The sequence below is a fragment of the Tupaia chinensis genome, unplaced genomic scaffold, assembly GCF_000334495.1.
Source record: "Tupaia chinensis unplaced genomic scaffold, TupChi_1.0 Scaffold145208_1, whole genome shotgun sequence".
NCBI classification, from domain to species: Eukaryota; Metazoa; Chordata; class Mammalia; order Scandentia; family Tupaiidae; genus Tupaia; species Tupaia belangeri.
The window spans coordinates 2,948,184-2,966,331 of NW_006205068.1; the positions used below are offsets into that span (position 1 = coordinate 2,948,184).

At 40.1% G+C, this 18,148-nt stretch overlaps 1 protein-coding gene across 7 annotated transcripts in view; it reads right to left on the bottom strand.

Moving 5' to 3' along the window:
- Window positions 1-18,148, bottom strand: part of SUN1 (Sad1 and UNC84 domain containing 1) — a 65,362-nt gene that overhangs the window by 44,482 nt on the left and 2,732 nt on the right. For 6 of the 7 annotated variants that reach the window (XM_014583942.2, XM_027768028.1, XM_027768027.1 and 3 more), the window contains exon 2: window positions 1,808-1,904. The exons of the other annotated variant lie outside the window; for it this stretch is intronic. In XM_014583942.2, the coding sequence (XP_014439428.1) occupies window positions 1,808-1,884 (77 nt within the window). In that variant the 5' untranslated portion in view covers window positions 1,885-1,904. The remainder of the gene's footprint in view (window positions 1-1,807; window positions 1,905-18,148) is intronic. 7 annotated transcript variants of the gene reach the window in all.

The following is an 18,148-nucleotide window of genomic DNA, read 5'->3' on the forward strand; positions in this document are numbered from 1 at the left end:
CTTTCTAGATAGCTGAATAAGCCCCACCTACTCTCTATCCTGCTGCAGCCTCCAAAATAACTCCTCTATTAAAATTCTTCATAGGTTCCCACTGCCCTTATATACAATTCAAATTCCCAACACAGCTTACAAACGACACTAGTTGGTTTCTGCCCACCTTCACTCCTTCACTCCACTTGCCTACACAGGTCTAAGTGAAGGAAAGCTGCAAATATCACTGACATTAATAGTATCATTTTCTCAATGTACAAACCTAAAATGCACATTTGTAAATGTTTAGGTGATCGGGAAATTCATGCCATATTTTTCTGTTTTTCTATGCAAAAAAGGGTCATAACTTTCCTAACAACCCAATATATATTTATTTAGGCCCACCCACGATGGTGCAGTAATATCACAATGCTCTGCAGTGCTGGAGCCACGTCACATTGAGATTCAGCTCCTTAGTTGACTTGTACACACTGGACGCTGTGCACACGCATGCCTACGATTTTGGCTGGGTAAGAGAGGCTTAACGGGACCTACAAGGATGAAAGGTGCTTATATTTTTCTCTCTCTTTCAAAAAATAAAGCTTTTTAATATATGTATTTCTTTTTTTTTTCTAAAACAGAATTATTTTATTAAACTTTATTTATTATCACTTTCCAGTTTGATCAGAGAGACACAGGGGGAAAGTGAGAAAGCAAGCCACCAAGTACAGAACTTGAACAGAGGCTGGCCAAGTGGAAGTCCAGCACCTTTAACTATCACATCACCTGGTGGTCCCAATATATAATTTAATTTCTTAAATTACCAAAAATAACTGTTGTTATGCTCCACAATACAGAATAGGGAGCAACTTCACCTGAGTAGGTCACAATTTGTGATGAGAAACTACAGGGGTCTGAGCAAACACAGAGTGTTAGCATAGAAGGGATGACTTGATCTAGAATTTGGGATAGAAACTCAATCATTAACTGCAGATTTAGCTCATGCTGAGTTTTTTTTTAACAATACCTTCTAATTTTCTTGAGGTTTTAATTATATTTCACCCTTTAGAAGACAGATCACTGAGAAAACTGCAAGAGTATTTTCTCAAACGTGTATCTGGAACATTTTGCCAAGGTGTGCAAAGTTTTCTACCTCCCAATCAAATCCTATGCAGTCTAGTCATATATTTTCCTTTGGCATTAATTAAGAATTTTATAAAACTTAAGTTTCATTTCAGTCGTCCTTATATTTGCTATACTGGCAATGTAAAGAGCAGGCCAGAAACTTGTAAGACTCACAGACTTCAAAGTTCAACATATCAGATATGAATAAAAACAAAAAACTCGGCATCTGACAAGAGTCATGCTCTTGAAACCTCGGGCATCAATCGAATTTTGTATTATGATGCCTCCTTCCAAAAGGCAAAGAATTTTCTATGTTATTTCTGTCAACTTTAAGATTACAAACGATTGCTGTAAATCACAGAATACTAGCAATAACCACAAAGATTTGCTTTCCCGATTGCAGCAGTTGGGTGGGGCCTAAAGCAACAGGCTTAGGTGATGACTAACCACTGAGTCACCAGAACAAAGCAACTCGGAAACACACAGCTTTCAGGACAACCTCACAGCTTCCAAGTCTTCAGAGTAGTTTTGTAAAGCCATAAAGGAATATAGAGTTAGAAACTTCTATACATTCAACACGGCATGAATGACAAAGTAGCTTATGGCATTATTTACACTTTCTTCCCCATAAGAAATGCTGAGCTGGCAGCACCACGAGTTCCCGTGTGGGGTTCACACTCCCAGCCCCCTACCCTGTGTAACGCCCGCTCACCTGAGCGCATAGGTGTAGCCAGTGTTCTCCGGCACACACTGAGGAGGGGTGTACATATGCAGCCGAGAAAAATCCATGTTTACGACCTCAAATCATACTGCGGAAGGCAGAGAAAAAAGAAGGCAGCGAGTTAAAAGGGCTAGGAAATTCCAGCAAGTCCAGTTCCTTTAACCACCATGCCACCTGCTGACCCATACCAGCAAGCCCTACCTGGTTCAGTCATCCTTTATACAAGATAGAACTGATAAAAGGTCACTATCAAAATTGTAATGAAAGACAAGTTTTCTCACAAGTCCAGGGACACTCTGGTATGTCCAGTCTCCTAATAGAATAAACCCATAAACAAATGGCCAAGGGGAAAACCCTAGACCAACTGACGTTAATTATGAAAGCTGGGCACCATCAGAGAAATACTGAAAAGAACTTAGGATTCTTTACCAAATAAATGTGTTTTTAAATTCTCAAGGGTGCCAAAGTGTTCTCACTTTTCTGAAATGAGTTTTTATTGATAGGAACTAAAATAAAATAAATTCTCATTCCAAAAATGCACCAGTATGCTTTCCCAGACAACCCATTTCCACCAGCACCTCAGAATCGGAAAACAAACTACAAGGTGAGTAAGACTGGGTTGTTGGGAAAGTCATGATGCATTTTTGCATAGAAAAACAGAAAAACACATCATGACTTTTCCGACAACCCAATAAAATAGCTTAGGCATTATTTAACCCATTCTTCTCAAGAAAGCACAGATTATTATTTAAATCAGTGTTGCACAGATGGTTTCTCAGGTTGTCATCAAGGCTTCTTTGGAATGACTCAAACTTTCCTCTAGCTAAAAATAGTCACACACACACCCTGAATTTAAAAAAAAAGTCCTCACAGTAGTAATGTGAATCACAATCTGTTGTTGAAAAATCTAAAGAAGATAAAACTAAAAATGTGAACATCCTGGACAAAAAAAAGAGATTTACATATAAATAACTAGTTACCATAAACTAGTTCAAAAGTACTTCAATTTATACCATTCTCTTAGAGACAGCCCAAATATTCTTTTAAAAATTAAGTATTTATAATTTACTGTAGCTATTCATTTCAGTAAATAACACAAAATTCCTGCATTACAAACAGCATTTCAAATTCTTTAGGGACACTTAACCCACTAACCTGGCCAGAACACACATTTAGCAAGCACACTTTCTTCCTATTTGGTATCCTATTAATTTACACTTCAATGTTTTTTTGCAAATAATATTAACGGTGACTATGTAATGCTTAATACCTGCTTAGCTGCCTCAGTTCACTCCGGTCTACTATGACCAACACCTAAATCTCGATTTCCTCACAGCAACACAGAGGAAGAGAGTGTTGAAGGGGCAAAGCTTTCAAGACTTTGAGCTGGCAGCAGCCTCCATCTTCGAACAATGAGCTAAGAGTGTCTCTTCAGGCGCCTCCTAGCTCAGAGTCACTGAAGAACACAGCCACACCCGCAGCAATGTCTGACTATGCTTATGTTTTGTAGTAACTACTAAGCAACCATAAATGCTGGGCTCGAGAATGATTTTAATACCCACACTCTCCTTCTTCTTTTAGGGCAGCAGGCGGACTAGCTTTTTTATTCACTCCCTATTAGTTTACTAACAAAAACAAACTTTCTAACTTCAAACTCAAAGTGATTTTTCACTTTAATAGTCTACTATTCTTACCTTATTTATCATCATTACCCTTAGACTAGAGTTGTTAGAATCACTTATCGTTTGTTTCCACCAAGTTCTCTACAACTGGCATTCAATGCATACTTGGTGAACAGAATGTTTCTTGGATTGGTTTACACCTCCCTCAAGTTTGCAGAACGGTTTTATGAATAAATAAATGGTAGATGCCTATAAGCCCTAAAGCTGCCAGCTAAGAGTACGCATGGGATCAAACAAATGTGGACTCTACTTCCTCCTCTTTCCCAATGGCTGGCTGACTTGAGGCCAGCCCTGACACCTAGAAGCTTGCTCTGGGAAGCAGAGCTAGTAACATCACTATCTGTGAGGCCCAGGAAGAAATCAAGCTTGGAATTCAGCCCATGACTCACATACAAACAGGTACAGTATCATGCCTCATAATGGGGACCTGTAAGAGGAGTTTACAGGCTTTTATTTTGGAGATAACTGCATTCATATGTTCTCATGGCAGAGATTTACTGTTCATTTCTAACCCATAACAAATGGTGTTCTCCAAAGCTATACGAGCCATGACAAAAGGAACCCAAGCATCCAGTAGCGACAAGCACATCTTCAACCTGGTTCTGCCAGTCCATGAAACTGCACAAGCTGTGCCATACACCCCAACCACGTGTGATGCAGTCCTACACCACATTCTAAAGAGAAATGTAACTTCCTGTCTCTGAACTCAAACCCCACCAAAGAATCGATCCTAATTCCTACCAAAGGTTTAAGAGGATCACAGCAGAGTCAGTCAGGTTAAAAAAAAAAAACAAAACACTACAGATGACAATACAAACTAAGCATCACACACTGGGTAGATTTTTGGTGAAATGTTTAATGAGAGGGACTACAGATCTAAGAAGGCACCCAAAGCCCACGCCACCAAGATAGCACTGAATGTGGACGTGTCCCAGATCTCAGGACAGGAAGCAAGGAGGAAGGTGACTGACTGCTAGGAAGCTCTCTCAGGTCAGCAGCTGCTGCAGCAGAAGGGGAAAGCATAAAGCATGCCATTAGAGACACTTAGTCTTCCTTCAGTATTCTGATTTTCCTTTTATAAACATGAATTTTAACATATCTAAGTATAAAACTTTGTGTCGAGTCTATCCGTTTCTCTATTTCCTAAATGAGGAAACAGAGCCCCTTACTGCACCTGATCCAGCCCCAGCCTAGTTAGACCTGAGGTCTAGGGAAATACTGTTCTGGCCATTACAGCCCAGGAAACAAAGCCCTCATGCAAAGTAGAACCTCCAAGAGGAGGAGGCAGTTGCAAAGGTTGTACCAACTTTTGAGAAAGAAATCACAGGGGATGGCTGGGACACCCTAAGGCCACTGCAGAATCAAATTACAGAATATGAAGATCAGTGTTGTTGGAATCTGTTTTACTGCTTCTCCCTACACCCTGTGCCCTTCTCTTTTACCCATCCTGCTATCTCACTCTTACCTTCTTTTCTTTCCGTCTTCTTTTTCCCTGAATAGATCATAAAATGGACTCACATTTGAAATTTAATCTTCAGTCCTTTACAAAACTGAGTTTTAAATCAAATTACAGGACAAAATAAATGAATTAAAAAAAAAGGATTAAATGAAACACTGCATAAAAGGCAGTGTATGACATGGAAACTCAAATGTGAGCTGTAATTGCCTGTGAAATAAATTTATGTAGCCTATGCTTTAAATTAAAGAAAAACAAAACAGAGTATTTGCCTCTAGGTTAGCAATCCTACAAATGGAAGATTTATTCCCAAAAGACCAAAGACCACTGGTCAGCTCAGATGGCTCAGCCTCCAAGCCAGCAGGTTAGAATGTCATCCCACCCTTTCAGGACTATAGCAGAACACCTAAAAGCAAAAGTGCAGTTTTGATACTAGTTCTACTGATGACTCAACTAAGTGCTTAGCATTTTCAAACGGCTGTTCCTAGTCTCCATTTACAGTGCTTCTAATTAAAGCAGCTAATGTAACATTAGAGCCTTCCTATTTGGATCATGCCATGAAAGGGAGCGGGGAATGCTTGGGTTAGGCCATAGTCTAAGAGACTCAAGGGAGATTTGATTTGCATTCATAATCTGAAACAGTAAGTGAAAAAATGGATTGAAGATGTTTTTAATGGCATAAAATCTTGGAAAGAATCTATCTATCTATCTATTTATATCTATCTATCTATCTATCTATCTATCTATCTATATAGATATCAACATTTTGCAAACAGGTGAGTTACAAAAAGAGGCCCTATCTTCAGGCTTCAATCTCTTCATTTTCTGGTCCCTTTCTGGATGTCTCTGCCCCTAAATGCTGTGACTGGCATGATTTTGTTAAAGCTGGGTTCCTTGGGAGTGCCCTGGATAGCAGGAAGTGACAGACTGACCTATACCTAGGACAGCAACATAGAACTTGGGCCTTGGTGTCAGATTCCAGAGCTGATGCCTCAAAGAGCCCCCTCAGGTGTAGATTCCCAGACTGACCAGCTCAGCATAGTAGCCCACAGGGGTGACTGTGAGAGGCTCCCTCCTGGCATACTTGTTAAGAGTGTGGATGAGTGACAATCTGTCACCACTAGTTAAGCACACACCTTAGGCGATGTGGCTAAGAATAATATCTTCACATAGAGAAGAAAGCACTGCCAGACCTAGTAAGACAGAGTATCTGAGTATCTTGTTTTTACCTTGCTTCTCCCAGGGGCCAAGAGAATACACAGCTCACAAACATAGGCAGAAGGAGAGGTAAACTAGCTGGATCACAAACTCTGGTTGTTCAAGCCTAAGGAATTAAATGTCTTTACAAATATGTGGTTTCCAAATCAGATGTCAGGATTCTTCTTATAGTAGGTTTCTTTATCCTTTAACACCATTTACTTTTTAGTTTACATACTACAATGTTTATATGATATGATGGAGATAAAAATATAAAGCCTAATTTGCTGTTCTTGAATAAATACTTCAGTCAAAAATGTAATTTAGTCCTGCCATTCATATCACTTGAATCTTTATTATTTAGAATATACTGATCTTGGCACCAGCAGATGGCATAATGGTTGCATCGCAGGACTCTCACGTAGGCAACCAAAGTTCAGGTCCCAGACCCAGCGGCTTAAAACTCACGCCAGGCGCATGTGCATGCATGCCCAAAATCCCAAGAGGAGAATGGAGAAGGGATTGCAATGTAGCCAACCCCCATAGGGGGTGACTTCTCAGTCTCTGTCTCTCCAGTGAGTGCATGCATCATATAGCCAAAACAAAACAAAACAAAACAACCTCTCTTTCTTAAAAAAAAAAAAAAAGAATATATTGACCTCAATAATTTTAAAAATAACTGAAAAATCTCAAAAATTACAAGGTTCAGGTAACCAGCAGTTAGCGTAATGGCTATGTCGCTGGACTCCCACGTAGTTGACCGCGGTTTGCGTCCCAGACCCGGTGGCTTAAAACTCATGCCGGGCGCGTGTGCATGGGTGTCCAAGATCCCGAGAGGAGAATGGAGGAAAAGGGATTGCGGCGTGACCATCCCCCCTGGGGAGTGATTTCTCGCTTTCTGTCTCTGTCTGGCGAGCACATGCGCCCTATAGTTTGACATTGGCCCACATATTTCTTAAATGTTTCCATTTACTCCTTTATATTTTTTCTGTGTTCTTCAGTTTGGATATTTCTGTTTTCTTATCTTGGAGTTCATGTGTTTTTGTCTTTGGCTCTATTTCACCTGCCCTTAAATATCTAATGGGTTCTATATCAGATAACTTTTTTACATTTCATTACATGCTCACACTTTATTTTTCTTTAATGATTCCTATTTTATTAAATTCTTTTTTTTTTTTTTTGGAGAGATTTTCACTGTAGGGCGCGTGCACTCGCCAGACAGACAGAGAGAGACATAGAGACAGAAAGCGAGAAATCACCCCCCAGGGGGGATGGTCACGCCGCAATCCCTTTTCCTCCATTCTCCTCTCGGGATCTTGGGCACGCACACGCGCCCGGCGTGAGTTTTAAGCCACCGGGTCCGGGACACGAACCGCAGTTGACTACGTGGGAGTCCAGCGACATAGCCATTACGCTAACTGCTGGTTCCCCTTAAATTCTTAATATTTAAAAATTACAAGGTTCACACTAGGTTGAAAATAGAGCTTTAAGCAAACAGTACAAAGCTAAAGAACAGTATACAACTATGTGGTTTTGAAATAAAATCAGCACACAATCTTTTCTCAGGAAATGCTGTCAGTTAAAACAAAAGTGGAAAAGGCAAGCTTTAAAACTCATCAGCAGTACTTCCCTTCATCCTTATAAACAACTGAAATCATCTAGTAGATAATTGTTTTCTATTAAACATGCAAAAAAAGAAAATGAAAATAATGGGATCTGCATCATCTTCAAAGAGATTAGTATGCCACAGGTCAAATTTCCAGTGCACTCTCATAGCCACTCAGATGGAATGGACGGAGCCTGACAGTGAGCCCAAGCCCACAGCTTTCCCATCAGAAATCATCATGAACCTGCTGCAGACATATTGCAGCATCCCTCCTTTAAAATGGCAACTTCTCCCCTGAAACTATGAGAAAACCTATGTCTCAAATCTGTAATGTTCTGCAGAGAACAGCAACATTCACTGTATTGTGGTAGAGGGGGCACACACTAGGCCTTCCGTCCAGCTTCCCTAGGGACCCCATGGCCATAGGGGCACTCTGAGGTAGCAGCCCACAGTAGCCCTGGGAGGGTTCCACTAGCAGCAGATGCTTGCTCCACCCAGTTGAACAGATGCCAAACCTGATCCTTCCCACAGGGATCTTTCCCAGAGAGACAATCTGAAGACAAAGACATAAACACCAAGCACATTCACGCGCGCGCACGTGCGCGCGCACACACACACACAGATAGATGCTTATTCTAACTCCATCCTCACTAATCTTTAATCACCTCATGGCTTGGCTTTCAAAAGGCAGCTAGGCTGTTACCAGGTAGTTTATTTAGTATAGCCATCGTAAAGAATCATCATTTATTTTAAAACTAAATTCTGGGCCAGCCAGTGGCATGAAAGTTAAGGTGGCTGGATCCCACATGGCCAGCTGTGCTGTTTGAGTCCTGGACCCAGCAGCTTCAGAAATGTGTCAGGCTTATGTGCATATATGTCCAAAATCTGAAAGGAGACGTAAGGGATTGCAGTGTGATCACTCCCTATTGGGGGTGCTCTGTCTCTCTCTAGCAAGTTTATGTGTCCTCTGGCAAAAAAAAAAAAAAAAGAAAGAAAAAGAAAGAAGAAAAACTAAATTCTGAGATGACCCATTAAAATCATAATCTTAACATAATTATATTGCTTACATCTTCACCCTGTTAAAACTATGTAGCATAGAGACTAATAAAAATACTAGTTATTTTGCTTGCAGATTTTTTTTAAAACATCACAAATTGGGCTAGAATGAATATTTACTAAAGATGTTCAGTGTAATTACTTCTACAACATAATAAACAGGAATTGGAATTGCATTTCCAATTTCATTTTGAAGAGGCAAAAAAAAATTGGTTTATAAAAAAACTGATGGTTTATAGGAAGTGGCTGAGAATCCTTTAAAAATAAACTGACCATTTAAAATAGAGAGTCAGAAATAAATGACTATAAACTACAACTATGTAAAAAGGCAGGCCAGCCCCATCGCCTACTGGTTAAGAGAGTAAGATCCCAACAAGGCCTACCACAGTTCAAGTCCCTGCCCAAAAGTCAGTAACACTGGGCAAGTGTGCGTAAGTGCTTAAAATCTTGACAGGATATACGGAGGAAAGGGCTATGCTCCACCAGAGGGTGCTTTCTCCCACTTCCCCTGTCTCTGGCAAGTCCACAAGCCTTCTAGGAAAAAAAAAGACATATTCTATACATCTATATACACACACCTGAGTATCTATTTTTAACATTTCTAGGAAAATACTATAGTAATTCTGGAAAATGAGATTTCTACTTTTCATTTAACTCCTGTATTGTTTGAAAAAAAAAAAAGTTAAGAACAAATATTGGTTTTATAACTTTAAAAATTACCCCAATAGGGGCCAGCAGATGGCATAGCAGTTACATCACTGGACTCCCACATGGGCAACCCGTTTGAGTCCCGGACCTAGTGACTTGAAACACACCGGGCGTGTGTGCATTCATGCCTAAAATTCCGGGAAGAGATGGGATTCTCATGTGGCCATCCTCCCTGGGGCGGTGATTTCGTACCTTCCCTCTCACTGTTTCTGCCTCTATTTCTCTCTGGCAAACACACAAGCCCTAAGGCAAAAAACTCTCCAAAAAAATAAAAATCATCCCGATAAATATGATTTCCAAAAAGACAAATTTCACCTTCATCTGTGAAGTGTAGGAATTCAGCCTCCTCCCCTGACTTAGCTGTGAGAGCTTAGGAGCCAGATGGGTTCTCTAACACCAGTCCCCACACCTCCCTGACACTGTCCCTGGGAATGTAAATAGTTCCTAATCCTCACTGCTGCTGGAGGATTCAGTTAGCTAATACATCCAACCTGCTCAGCGCTGCCTGCCTAAAACACGTGAATGCTCTCAATAAAGTGAGTTGTTTTTATGAGCAGTAACTCTGTACTGAATGATGGTTTCTAGTCAAAATGTAATGTCTCTATTTTTTTTTTTTAAATGATGAAACAACAGGAAGGGGTGTAGACTAGATGGGTTTGTTTACAACAAGACAATAGCTCTGAGTGCTAAGGGGAATAATTCTTTCTATGTGAAGATGCATTATCACATATGTACATCTCCTAATGATAAGGGCTCCAGATCTTTTTAATAAAAAGCCCACTTCCTCTCATAAGTTATCACAATGTTCCAGCAAAAGCCCAAGATCAAGCTATTTAGTTTGCAGATATTATTGCAAAAGTTCTTTCTGCTTGGAATATAGAAGTATTAAGCAGTATAGTTTCATTGTGTAGGTTTCAAACCTTGAGAACACGAAATTTCCTTGTAACCAGTGCAATTAAGATTGTTCATAACATTTCTACTGGAAAGATAAAAAATAAAAATCATCCCGATAAATATGATTTCCAAAAAGACAAATTTCACCTTCATCTGTGAAGTGTAGGAATTCAGCCTCCTCCCCTGACTTAGCTGTGAGAGCTTAGGAGCCAGATGGGTTCTCTAACACCAGTCCCCACACCTCCCTGACACTGTCCCTGGGAATGTAAATAGTTCCTAATCCTCACTGCTGCTGGAGGATTCAGTTAGCTAATACATCCAACCTGCTCAGCGCTGCCTGCCTAAAACACGTGAATGCTCTCAATAAAGTGAGTTGTTTTTATGAGCAGTAACTCTGTACTGAATGATGGTTTCTAGTCAAAATGTAATGTCTCTATTTTTTTTTTTTAAATGATGAAACAACAGGAAGGGGTGTAGACTAGATGGGTTTGTTTACAACAAGACAATAGCTCTGAGTGCTAAGGGGAATAATTCTTTCTATGTGAAGATGCATTATCACATATGTACATCTCCTAATGATAAGGGCTCCAGATCTTTTTAATAAAAAGCCCACTTCCTCTCATAAGTTATCACAATGTTCCAGCAAAAGCCCAAGATCAAGCTATTTAGTTTGCAGATATTATTGCAAAAGTTCTTTCTGCTTGGAATATAGAAGTATTAAGCAGTATAGTTTCATTGTGTAGGTTTCAAACCTTGAGAACACGAAATTTCCTTGTAACCAGTGCAATTAAGATTGTTCATAACATTTCTACTGGAAAGATCTCACCTGGAGCTAGTGGCCTTCAAGAAACAATGCTTTGACCCAGCCTTGGTGTAACAGGTAGTAGAATGCTGCTGCATGACACTGGAGCCATATAGGAAGGCTTGGGATTCGAATCCTTTGTCAACTTGAACATACTGGGTGCTCCAGTGAGCCTGACTGACTGGGATGCCAGTGGGAGCACAGCATTTGAGATCTACAACTTCTATTCAATAAATAAAAATTTAAAAAGAAACAATGTTGTACTGTGTGGTGATTACACAAAGGTACCAACAGTGAAGCTGCATCTAACACAGGAAGGTTGAACATGAACAGCTATCTGACAGGTGAAGGTAGGATGGTTTTGATTTGCATTTCCTTAATTATCAACGACCTGAGATTTCTTTTCATGTTTCTCAGCCAGATGGATTCCTTACCTGTTAGGCGATTTGTCTTTTTTTCATTGCTTTACAGGACCTCAATATATACAAGGATATTGACCTTATATATGTTATGTAGGTAGGGTGACTTCTGCCACACAGTCTCTGGTCTTTCCCTGACTTCTCATGTCCTGCTTCTCAATACATGAATCAGCTCTAATAGGTAATACTACTTGACTTTTACATTTTAAGTCACTTATAACTTACTTGATCCATCTGAAATTCAAGTGTGTACATGGAAGGTAGGCATCTAATTTTATTTCATGTGGGACATTTCCACCTGGGCCTCCCTTGAGTCACTCCAATCCCATCCAAGAACCTATTCCTCCCCTCCAGCTGCCATAGGTACAACTCTGCAGGTGCTCACATTCACACCTTTCTGTTGCTGCCATTTCTTACTGGCTCCCTGAAAGCCCATAACTAGTTTTCCCTGGTTCCTGTCTTGCCCCTCAAGCCAATCCTTGAGAAAAACTACTTGTGTGATCAGCCTACAAAGCATTCTGCCCTCTCTCACTCCCCCCAGAATCTCAATGTGAGTCTTAGTGAGCACAGGCAGCTCCTCCAAACCAAACCACTGACCCACCCTCCCCTGCTCTGCACGCAACTTCTCCCTCTTTCTTTGCAATGAATGTTCTCTTGTTTGGGGTGTTCTCTTTGTTTCCTGACTCCACTCTCATATTCTGGTCTGGTTACACCCCAAACTCTAACTTCTCATCCTTAAGATTCATTCTTAAAGATGCTCCTGTGACCCTGACCCCACCCCAGTTAGGTGCCAATTTTAAAGCTCCCCAGCATTCGGCACATGATACAGATAATAACAATTGTTTATCAAGTCTTTCCATCTAGACCCTGAACTCTCTAAGAGCAGGAGCTGTGCCTAACTCACCTTCAGATCTAACCTTCACTTGCACAACAAATGAATACTCTACTCTGCAAATGCCTACACAGAGGGGAGAACCCATCGCTTTGCCAGTAAGCTAAAAATACTCGAGTCCTCCCCCATTCTTTGCTACTTGTCTGACTACACCTCCGGAAAAATCATGTCCAATGTGCTATACAAATTTATAAAAAGTGATAAGGGTCATGTGTACATGGGCATTCTTTATTTCTTTTCCTGATGGAGTCATCTAATCACAACAGGTGTGTTGGCTCTGTTTCATTTCCAACTATAACTGAGAATGATCATTATGAACAAGAATTACAGGATCTTATTTGTACTATAAATATAAACAGTTCATCCTCAACATTTCTCGTTAACTCTTTTAATGATCTGTTCATCCAAATGTGAAGTACCAGGCTGATGGCATGTACTTTTCAGTACCAAAGGGGTTTGTTGGCATACGTAGCAAGTAAACAAATCTCAAAGTGATCTGGTTTCCATATTTCAGATTTAGATTGTATCTTCCAATAATACAAATTTAACATCAAAATAAAACAAACTGAATAACTATGAACAAAGAAACCAAAGCACTGCTTTGTTTTCAAACTACGCATGCCCCCAAGGGGCGCCTTCTCCTGCTGGAACCACTCTTCCAGACAAGAGCACTTCCACACTAGGTTTGCGACCTGCAGGCTAATTCTACACACATGTCAAAAGCATCTGCCACACAGACCTTATGTCCTAAGCCAACATTCCCAACCTATGGTCACTCACTGTGTGCTGTGTGACTAAATGAAAGTTAAAGCATCAATCTAACAAACACGCTTAATCACTGACACAATTCAGACTGCAAACCAACTAATGCATTATACAAATTGCTTAATGAAGTATAGCCAGTTAAAAATATAAATAATAATGAATTATAAGTGGTTGATTATAAGCAGCAACATCATGCTTTGTATTTTTTGTCTGTTGTCTCCTAGTTTATCTTGGCTCAGAGAAAGTAAACTGTCTCAAAAGCAGATTTAGCAGGTCCAATTAGAATCCTCTGACAGTCAAATGGGGTAAGCAGTTCAAGATGGCAATGAGTTCCAAATTTAGGAAGCCAGGGGAAGAAAATGAAAGCATGTTTTCAGTCACCTATATAGTCCTGCAACTCTCCAGTGGGCAACAGCAAGCACAACTACCCCACTGCAATAACCCCTGTCCAATGTCGTGGTACTTCCCCACTGTGGGTATTATCTTCCCTTCCTGCCTATGGAGCCAGGCATGGGAAATCCCTTCAGTGGTGTGTTCAGGACCACTCAGACGGAATCATCACTGGGCCTCAAGAAGTGGCCTGCAGCTCCCTGGATGTTCACTGCACCTTGAAATGTTAGGTAAGGGCAAGAATGCAACACTGATGGATGGCTTCATCCTGTGTCACCACTTCTCCCACAAAAAACACTGCCTGGCATTTATCGTAAGCAAATTCAAATTGGTTTTATTTTCAAAATCTGCAAGGTACATATCCATGAGAACAAAAAGAAAGGGAGAAAAGACAACAGCAAGAAGTTTTGGATGCTTGACAGATAAAGGAAAACAGATCCAGGACAGAAAAGACTGAACCACAAGCATGCCATGACGAAGGCTGAAAAACAATACAATTTTCATCATAAAACCAACCCTCAAATGCTCAAGAATCTGTGGAACCTGTTCATGTATGGTGTAGGATGGAACCAAAATACAGAAGAAACTGAATGCTGCAAGTCTGTTTAAGAAGCAGTTTAGCAATGCCAAATTATCATCTCAGTTGGAACAGAAAATGCATGTGATAAACTCCTTTTCATGATTTAAAAACAAACAAACAAACGAAACACACTCAACAAATGAGGAATAAAAGGGAACTTCCTAAACACAATAAAAGTAATCTATGTGGCCAGACCCATGGCCTAGTGGTTAAGGGGATCAGATCTCACACAGTCAATGACGTTCAAATCCTGGAACCAGCAGCTTATAAAACACACCAGGCATGTGTGTGTGCATGCCCCTAATCTCTAAAGGACATAGAAATGAGGGTGGGGGGTGTCTTCTCCCTCTCCCTTGCATTTGCACCCCCTGGTAAAATTAAAAAATAATAATAAAGTATCTAGGTGAAAGACTGAAAACTTTTCCCTAAGATCATAAACAAGACAGGGATGCCTACTTTCATCACAGCTACTGAACACTGGAAGTTCTAGGCAGAGAACTCAGTCAAGAAAAAAAAAAAGGTATAAAAATTGGAAAGGGGGCTAGTAGGTGGTGGGTGGTTATGGTGTTGGACTCCTACATGGTCAACCATGGTTTGAGTCCTACATGATTTGATTACCAGACCAGGCAGCTTGAAGATCAAACTGGGTGGGGGAACCAGCAGTTAGCCTAATGGCTATGTCGCTGGACTCCCACGTAGTCGACCGCGGTTCGCGTCCCGGACCTGGTGGCTTAAAACCCACGCCGGGTGCGTGTGCATGAGTGCCCAAGATTCCGAGAGGAGAATGGAGGAGAAGGGATTGCGGCGTGGCCATCCCCTCTGGGGGGTGATTGCTCGCTTTCTGTCTCTATGTCTGTCTCTGTCTGTCTGGCGAGCGCACACGCCCTATAGTGAAAAACCTCTCAAAAAAAAAAAAAAAAAAAAAAAAAAACAGTGTGAGTGTGTGTGTGTGTGTGTGCACAAAATCCTGAGAGGAGAATAGAAGGGACTGCAGAATGGCCGTTCCCCCAGGGGGGTGATCTTTTTCTCTCTGTCTCTCTTGGGTGAGCACACATGCCATATGGCAAAAACAAAAAACAAAACAAAAAATAAAACAAGAACTAAAACTACCTATAATCTTAGGTGACATGGTTTCACATATAGAAAATACTAAAGGATGCACAAAATACTTTAGAGCTAATAAAAAATTCAGCAAAGTTGCAGGACACAAGATCAGTGCCCAAAAATCAGTTCTTGTTCTATCAATATATATTAAACATGAACAGGCTGAAAGCAAAATTAAGAAAATATTTCCTTTTACAATAACATCAAAAGGAATAGAAAATTATGAATTAATCTAACTAAGGAAGTACAAGACTTGTACATTGAAAACCACAAAAGAAAAAAAAGGGACCAGCAGTTAGTGTAATGACTATGTCGCTGGATTCCCACATAGTCAACCGCAGTTCAAGTCCCAGACCTGGTGGCTTAAACTCACACAGGGCGAGTGTGCGTGCGTGCCCAAGATCCCGAGAGGAGAATGAAGGAGAAAGGATTGCGGCGTGGCCATCCCTCCTGGGGGGTGATTTCTCGCTTTCTATCTCTGTCTCTCTCTGTCTTTCTGGCGAGCACAGGCGCCCTGAAGGAAACACCTCTCCAAAAAAGGAAAAATAAAAAAAAAAAAAGAAGAAAACCACAAAAAAATTAAAGGTCTACATAAATGAAATGACTTTTCATGTTCATGGATGAAAAGGCTTAATATTATTAAAATAACAATACTACTAAAGTGATCTACAAATTCAAGACGTCTGAATAAAAAATCCCAATGCTTCTTTTTGCAGGTGTGAAAAAATCATCCTTAAATTCATTATGAAACTACAAATAGCATAAACAAATAATTAAATCTTAGAAAGGAACAAAGTTGGAAAACTCTTGATTACAAAACTTACTACTAGACAGTATGGTACTGACATAAGGACAGACATACAGAACAGAAATAAACCCTTCTATCTATGATCCGTTGATTTTGACAAGGGTGCCAGCACCACTCAACAACTGGTGATAGAACAATTGAACTTCCATATGCAAAAGTATGAAGTTATACCCCTACCTCACAATGTGAGCAAAAAATAAACTTACATGGATCAAAGATCAACTACTGGGTTATCAGAAAAGTCATGATGTATTTGTTTGGTTTTCTATGCAAAAATGCAACATTACTTTTCCAACAACCCAATAAAAGGATAAAACTATAAAACTCTTAAAAGAAAATAGAGATAAATGCTCATGACCTTGGATTTGAGGAAGGATTCTTAACTATAATACCCAAAGTATCAGTAACAAAAGAAAAAATAAAATGGACTTTACCAGTTTGTGTGTCAAAGGGACACTATCAAGAGAGTGGAGAGACAGTCCATAGAATGAGAGAATACATACACAAATCATATATGTGATAAGGACTTGAATCAAGACTCTATTAAAAACCCTTACAACTTAACAAAAAGTCAAACAGCACAATTCAAAAATGTGAGGAAGGACCTGAATAGATATTTCTCCAAAGATATATGTATACTGATAAGGACATGAAATGATGTTCAACATTAGTCATTGATGCAATTAAACCAAATGAGATAACACTTCACACCCACCAGGATGCCCAGAATTTAAAAATGTTTAAAACAAAAAGAACAAACTTTGGAGAGGATGTGGAGACAGTGGAGTCTTCACATGATACTGGTAATATAAAATGGTTCAGTCACTGTGAAAAAGTTAGGCAGTTCCTCAAAAAGTTAAACACAGGGACTGGCTCTCCAGTGCAACAATAATGTGCTACTCAAGAGAAGCTTGATCACACGTGGCCCAAGTGCCCAATATCCAATGGCCTGGACAACTGGAGGAATGGGATCACAGTGTGATCAGACATTATGGGGGTGCTCATGTCTCCGTCTCCCTCTCTCTCTTTCACATGCCTGTACATGTGTTCTATCACAAGTAAAGAAGAAGTAATTAAATATGTAATTACTATATGACCCATCAACTCTACCCCATTCCCAGGTAGATCCTCAAAGAGTTGAAAACAAGTGCCCAAGTAAAAATTTGCACACATATGTTTGTGCAACTATCCACAACAGCCAACAGATAGAAACAACCAGATGTTCGTGAATGGATGAATGGATAAAATGTGATGTTACCAACACAAAGAAAAATTATTTGGCTGTAAAGAGGAATGAAAGACTGACACATGCTATAACAAGTACAGATGTTTAAGGCATGAAAGAAGCTAGACACAAACAACTACATGGTGTATGAGTCCACTTATATTAAATATACAGAACAGGCAAATCCGTAGACAGACAGCAATTGCTGACTGCCAGGGATTGTGGGGAAGGAAAAAATGGGGAGTGACTTAATGGGTAGGAGTTTGGGTTTAACGGATGAAAAGTTCTGGAACCAGATGGGGTGATGTTGTGCAACACTGTAAATGTGCTCAATGCCACTGAAACAAACAGGATAAAATAGTTAAAATGGTAAATTTTATATTATGTGTATTTTAATTGCCAGAACATGTGTGCTTGTCAGATATGTGGTGGGAAAGCACTCTACAATGGGGTGTAGTCACAAGAAGAAGGAATAATCTCTTCTCTGTTTTTCCAGCCTTTCAGGATTTGGGGCACACATGCATACATGCTCTATGTGTTTTTCAAACAACCTCCGGGGCTGGGATTCAAACTGGAGTTGGTCATGTGGGATGCAGCTCCCTTAACCTCTGTGATATATTATCTGTAATTTTACCACAATAAATACGATAGCAATAAAAAGCAGGCATCATTCATCAAACTCCCTCCTGCCATTCCCCCAAAAGACTATAGAGGGTTAAAGTGAGGGTTCATATAGAGACCTGGATGA